The sequence below is a fragment of the Pantherophis guttatus genome, chromosome 3, assembly GCF_059756535.1.
Source record: "Pantherophis guttatus breed Tessera chromosome 3, ASM5975653v1, whole genome shotgun sequence".
In the NCBI taxonomy this organism is placed as follows: Eukaryota; Metazoa; Chordata; class Lepidosauria; order Squamata; family Colubridae; genus Pantherophis; species Pantherophis guttatus.
Genome location: NC_142065.1, coordinates 53,075,334 through 53,082,115, shown reverse-complemented (window position 1 = coordinate 53,082,115; position 6,782 = coordinate 53,075,334). Strand labels below are relative to the sequence as shown.

The window sequence follows — 6,782 nt, the reverse complement described above, 5'->3', positions numbered from 1 at the left end:
TATTTATTTGTTCATTTGAAATTTCCATCAAAATTTCTCTGCATTATCTTTTAACTATATTTTTGCAATTATTTTTCACTGTGATGCAGTATCTTTTTCTAAATTTTGAACATTCTTTTAAATGTATTTCTCCTCATGTAGATCTTCTTCATCAATCCACCAAGCATTTTTCATATTTCCAATTAGCAAATTTCCACATTTCTGTGACACTATGATATAATTATTACTATGTTCAAGTAGCTTCCATATTATCTTTTTCCTAGATCTATATGCTGTTCATTTCAAGGGAAGATAGATAATTTTTTGAGTATTTTTTCATTCAGAACTTGCACTTTCTCTTTCCTCAATTATTCAATCACTCTATTTTCATTCCATTCCTCCCAACTGTTTCTATGATCTGTAGGTAGTCCTTGACTCACAAACGGAACTGGAATTTTGGTCACTAAGCGGTGCAGTCATTAAGTAAATTATATGATTGTTAACCAAATAACATAGTTATTAAGCAAAGCCAGCTTCTTGAATTGACTTTACTTGTCAGAAGCCAGCTGGGAAGTCGCAAATCAGGATCATGTGACTGCAGAAGGCTTCAATCTTTGTAAATGCAAGCTGGTTATCATCTACCCAAATTGCGATCATGTGACTGTCTTTTATTCGGTATAAAAGCAGGATTTAACCTGTTATAAAATTTTATTGGATAGCTTGCCCAAACCATGATTTGTGAATTCACAAGGTTAAATTATTAGACCACGAAACAATTAAGTTGCAGATGCCATGAGCAGAATGAACTGTGAAAGAGCATTTGAACGCAGTCTTTCGTATGGCTTTATCAACTTTGACTGAATACATAATGCAGAAATATATGCATTTATTTTACACCATAATTTACACAGTGGGCTGCAGCATGCCTATATGCATTGCCCATTACCATTTCAAACAAACAAAAAAATGTGTCATACAGAACTTGAATTATGGCATACACTTTTATGGGCTGTCCCAAAAGTGCTTTTCCAAATGACAACTGGACTGAAGAACTGAAGAAACTTTTTGAATGAGAAGTAAAATGTCTTCAAGGAAAAAAACCAAGAAAGTCCAATTGCCTTTTGGAAAAGCACCTTTTGGACCACTATGACCTGGATGATTTGACAATCTCTATATACTTTTACGGGCTCATTTATTAGCTTATCTTCTGCATGCTACATACAGTGTAGATTGTAGAAGGGCAAAATCTGAGATCAGAAATGACCACACTAAAATTGGCAAGTATTCCCATATGTAATGGTGATTCAGTGTGCAATTATTGAAGTAGTTTATGAATTAGCATAATTTTGATTGGGCCAGAACTAGATTCACTATTTGCCTTTCATGCAATTACCACTGTATTCTTGCTACAGGTAATAATTCCGTCATATACAAATGTGTGTATGTGTGTGTGTGTGTGTGTGTATGTGTGAAATTTCTTGCAACTGATGAAGTGATGCCATAATTAACACATTTATTGTAAAAACCTAAAATGTTAAAATATTCTTTGTTAGTTTTGCTGCAACAGATTAATGTAGCTACCCTTATGGAATATGTCAAAAATTCATCAGTGGTTCAGTATTGTATGTGTTCTTCTGTGCTCTGCTTCCTCTACTTGTCGGTTAAATTTTAAAGTAAAGAACATTTATTCAGTAATTGCCATATTAATAAAATAAGATTCAGAAACTTTAATAAAGTAAATTGCATTTGGTTTGAGAATCTGAGGATGGGCAGGAAATGAAACAATTAGATGTTTGTCAGCCAGTATTTTACTTTTGCAGCAAACTTCACAGACAATTTTGTCACAGCCTGATGCTGTTGTAAGGCTGCTTCCAGAGTTAAACAACTCTATGGCCAGAAAACGAAACCTTCACTTGAATATTGTAGCGATAATCTCTTCACACAAGTTTTCATATACATTTTTTGTTACAAGTAAATATTTACAAGAACTGAATTCTGAATGCAGTGCATTTTTTCCCTTGTGCAGGAAATTGAAGCCTAAACGGGATACACACAGAATTTTACAGAATGTGCCTGGTAGAACATTATGGATAAAATAGTACGGTAGCTTGAGACTTACTTATATATAAAAGCAAACCCATTGAAATCAATGGAACATATAAAACACAAAGTTAAATTATGTTATGGCTAAATGTGGATCAAATCAAGAGTCAGACTAAAGCTGCTTCTTGAAAATATGCTGTGAACAAACAAGAAAGCAAAAATACAAATGCAAAAAGGTTTTTGAGCCAACCCATGAACAATAAGTTTAATAGTTTTCAGCAGACCATAGCTTTCTAGAAGCTCCACTGTCTCATCTAGTTGAAGATGGACATACAGTAAACACAATAATATATGATACAACCCATCACAACTGGATTAAAAAAAATACACAAAATATAATACATAAAAATGGTTTTACATTGTGGACTGACAGAGCTCTAAAAAAAGGTGACCATAACCCTGGTAGGTTTTACAAAGTCTTTAAAAAAATAAAACAGTACTTCATGTGAAATTCATAAATACATAGGATGTGGGGGAGAGTTGGTTGTTGAGATTTGTGGTATATCCAACTAAGAAACATTCATGAAGCATTCTTGACATTCTTTCCTTAAGCTTGCTGTCACTATCTGAGGATACCAAATAGGCACTTGTAAGTATAAATCTACCTGAAAGTTGAGGCCAGGGGTGGAGGGGAATCTGAAGAGGAAAGCTGAGGATAGAAAATCTAATATTATAGCATGGGAGGACTAAAAAGGAAGAGAAATGTAACAGTCTGGTTTAAGAGGAGGCCTATTTGAAAGGCTTTAGCTGATGATTGTCAGTGTAATACAAGAACCTGCGTTTACATAAAGACCTTTGTTCTCCCCACATCTTTTTTAACAGAAGATTATTTTATTATACATGAGCTAATGAGAATAGGGAAAGTTTAATCTTAATTCCTAGAATTTTTCATTTAGGAATGAAAAATGCTACATATAAATCAGCCAGCACTCCTGTCCTTATAGATGCTGAGGGCTGAAACAAAAAGGAATTCAACATCCCAGGCTCTATTGATTTTACCTTCTCCCATATTAGCTGTAATAGCTATTATTTGATACCAAGGATGCTGTACCTCTCTCCCCAAATGCTTGAGGAATCTCAAAACGTACCTGAATGTCAAAGCTGGCATTTATTGTCCAGTCAATTCTTCCTAAGGGTAACATTTAGGACTGGAAGGTTGTGGCATCACAGTGACCAGTTTGCCCAAACAACACATGAGGAACATTCAATTTACCAAGGACAGTGGAGCAGAATTAACATGAGGCGAGGAGGAAAGGAGAAACATGATTTCCACTTGGCATTGCTTGATATAATTTTCAGCACGTTATGTTGCTCATCTCTCCAGAACACAACACGTTGCAAAATAAGGCACAGTTCTGAGCAAATTGTGACTTGATTCTCTACAAATTCCATTTCTGTGTACCATTCCATTAGTGTGACCACCTTGGGAACTCCTTAATACAAAAAGGAGTGTTTGTTCTAACATTGTAATGGAGTTATCTAGAAGTTCTTGGGTGGAATCAATTACAATCAATTCATGGGGGGGAGACCCCACAATCTTACTTGAATTTAAAACATCCTTCAAAGGGTTGGGAAACGACTCTGTCAGTTTTTCTTACGTTGCCACCTGGAGTTGCATGTGTCACTCAAACAACAGTCCAATGGCTCTTAGGAACATTCTTATTCTTCTGATCAAACACTGAATTAGCCAGTGCCTTTGTACTGGTCCTTCCAGCAAAAGCTGACCATTCAGGTAGTGAAAACGGTACTAGATCAGTAATGTAGTGGTCATACAGGCCAATAGTGAAAACAAGGCCCACGTCAGTTATGAAAAAGAGATCATGATTTTATGAAAACAAATCTACTATCTACCCTCTCAGACAGACAGACAGACAGACAGACAAGACAGTGGCAAAAATGACACCTCCCCCCCAATCACAAAACCCCTTGAAAAAGAAGGAATAACCAATGTTAAGGCAGAAGTTTAACCTGAATATTATGTGACCCAGTGCCATGAACTAAATTCACAACTCATCTGTTTTAACGTATTTTTATTCTGAAATTTCCCATCTACTTTTCACAGTCTCTTTGGGGGCTGCCCTCCATACATGCTAATAATACTATGGTGAAAATAACATTTCATTGTGATGAAATGTCTCCTTACAGCACCTTAAAAAAAAAACCCAACCCTCCATTTAAAGTGGGACAGATACCCAAGCATGAAAAAAATAATAGCGGAAGGCTTTGACCTGTGCATTCCAAATCGTTCTAGAAAGGAGTAACCTCCTGTGCTCCCTTTTCCAACAGTCACACCCTTGCCTTGCCTTGTAGTGTGCCCCTTTCCCAAGTACCTGCTTGGGAATTCCTCCATCAGAATTCTACTGGCTTTGGGAAAGTTCAATGGTCTAGGGCAGTGTTTCTCAACCTTGGTAGCTTGAAGATGGGTGGACTTCAACTCCCAGAATCCCCCAGCCAGCGTTGCTGGCTGGGGGATTCTGGGAGTTGAAGTCCGCCCATCTTCAAGCTTCCAAGGTTGAGAAACACTGGTCTAGGGGTTAGTCTTGCTAGGTTGATCAGAAGGAATTGGACAAGAAGAGGTGCTTTTTGTTTAAGTAAAAAAAAAACAACAACCCGTAGAACAAGTTAGGAAAAGCTCAGTGATAGAGACTCAATGGTAGGGACAGGCAAAAATCATACATTCTGTTAAATCCTCTACTACTCAAAACTACATGCTAATAGTTAGACAGGGTATAGTTGAAAGTTATGGGCCTCAGTCCAGGAGATGCCATGCATGATGATCTTGACGCTATTTTCTGTAACAGAATTCCTAAAAGCACCAATCTAAATTAGAAGGCAACTATGTTAAACTCTATGTTTAAAATCAGAGGCCTGTGTTTAGACTTAAACGTCAGCATTTTCAGCAAGAAACAATACAGCTTTCAAGTGACGTGGGACTGCATTTTGTCTTTCAGTATCTCCTTAATTATTTTGATACTAGTAAACCATGCAAGAATTTGCCAGGGAAAGATATGTAATACAGAATGGGGAAAATGTACCTGGATAATTAGATTCTGCCCCTTTTTCTGTGACTAGCACAGAAGCAGAAGAGAAATTAATACCTCACCAGAATAATGCTTTGGTCTATGCTTTTCCCATGTTTTTGGCAAGGCAAATGTAAAAACAAAAAGAAAAGAGAAATAGCTTATGAGAGTTGTTAAATTCCCACAGACGTATCGGAATATGTCCAAATTACTAAGCCTTAGCCAGCCCAAACATTTCCCTAGACCATTATGCCAATGTTTCTCAACCTTGGCAACTTTAAGATGTGTGGACTTCAGCTCCCAGATTTCCCCAGCCAGTTGTTTGCAAAATCTTGAAAGTTGTTAAGGTTGAAAGACACTGCCTTAAGACAGCTATCTCGCAATTCCCCTAGCCTAGTCAGACTGTTAATTTCATTATTACCTGATCTGCTTTCCTCCCAGTGCCCTCCTTCTTCTAATACATACTCTAACTTATAATATCCCACAAATACTTTTAAGACCTTCTTTTGCTTGCTGGGGTTCTCGTTCTTTTTTTCCAAGTCAGTCAGTCAGTCAGTCAGTCAGTCAGTCAGTCAGTCAGTCAGTCAGTCAGTCAGTCTCTCTCTCTTGCAAATTCATACCCTTGACTTCTTCCCCTCCCCCAATCTCATACTACTATTACTCATCTCTTCTATTCAAGCATCTGGGACAAAATTGCCACACTTTTTGTCATAATCATCAGCAGAAGCCTTCCACCAGCTTCTCAGCTTGGGTGGGGAGGTGGGACGATGCAGTAATCCTGTATTTAAAATGCCCAGAGTATTGAGGGAATAAAGTTATTTCCTTATAATTAACCAACAACTCCCCATGTTGCCCCAACTCCCTATGTTGGTACTGCACACAGACTGAATCAAGAGATTTTTTTTTTTAAAAAAAATTCATTATCTTCCTCAGGGACTAGATCGGTTCAAAGGCAGCATCAGATTTCCCACCTTTCTTAGAACAAGCATCTTCAGCCTGCCCATGTTAATTGTTCTCGGTAGATCAAAGCCACTAGGACAGAATCTGGAATTTGGCATGGAAAACATAGGCACATATGGATATTAACAAGAGTCTCGTTTCACCAGATGCTGTTAGCATTCTGTTGCTGGGAAGGCATCAAGAGGTACCAGACCTTGGCACCGACATCTCCTGAAATACTGATGACCTAGCCCCCAAGATCAGTTCTTCCTGCTACCTCCAGATACAATTCTCCTTTCACTTTATGCTTTCTTGTAATGCTTTTTTTCTGTTTGTTTGTTCAAAATGTTCCTAAGTAGAAAACATCTGTGATTGTGAAAGTCATTTTTTTGGCATTTTTTTTTCTTTGTTCATTTTCAAAGGATGTGTGTCAAGGCATCCTATAGAGGTGGCTTCTCTGACAAGACTTCTCTTTCCTCCCTCTTCTTTAAATTGTCCAGTCAACCCACAGGGGCCTTTAGTCTTTGACCAACTTGTACACATGATGCTGAGCTCCATGCTCACTGGTTGATACCTCGAAAACAAACGCTATGCAAAGTAATGTTTCCTGGGTATCTCTGTTTGTAACAACCTAGTTAAAAAAGAAACACATACAGGGAGATCAGAGAAAGTCAAACTGAATGGAAAGTCAAGTTATAAATCCAGAGAAAGGGTAATATATTTTGCATAAAAAACAACCAC

The 6,782-nt window shown here is 37.5% G+C and overlaps 1 protein-coding gene across 3 annotated transcripts in view; it reads right to left on the bottom strand.

Annotated features, from left to right (window-relative positions):
* Positions 1-2,259: 2,259 nt before the first annotated feature.
* The window catches only part of TEAD3 (TEA domain transcription factor 3), a 101,454-nt gene continuing 96,931 nt past the window's right edge, over positions 2,260-6,782 (bottom strand). For all 3 annotated transcript variants that reach the window (XM_034414721.3, XM_034414723.3, XM_034414722.3), the window contains one exon: positions 2,260-6,672. In XM_034414721.3, coding sequence (XP_034270612.1) covers positions 6,559-6,672 — 114 coding nt within the window. In that variant the 3' untranslated portion in view covers positions 2,260-6,558. The remainder of the gene's footprint in view (positions 6,673-6,782) is intronic.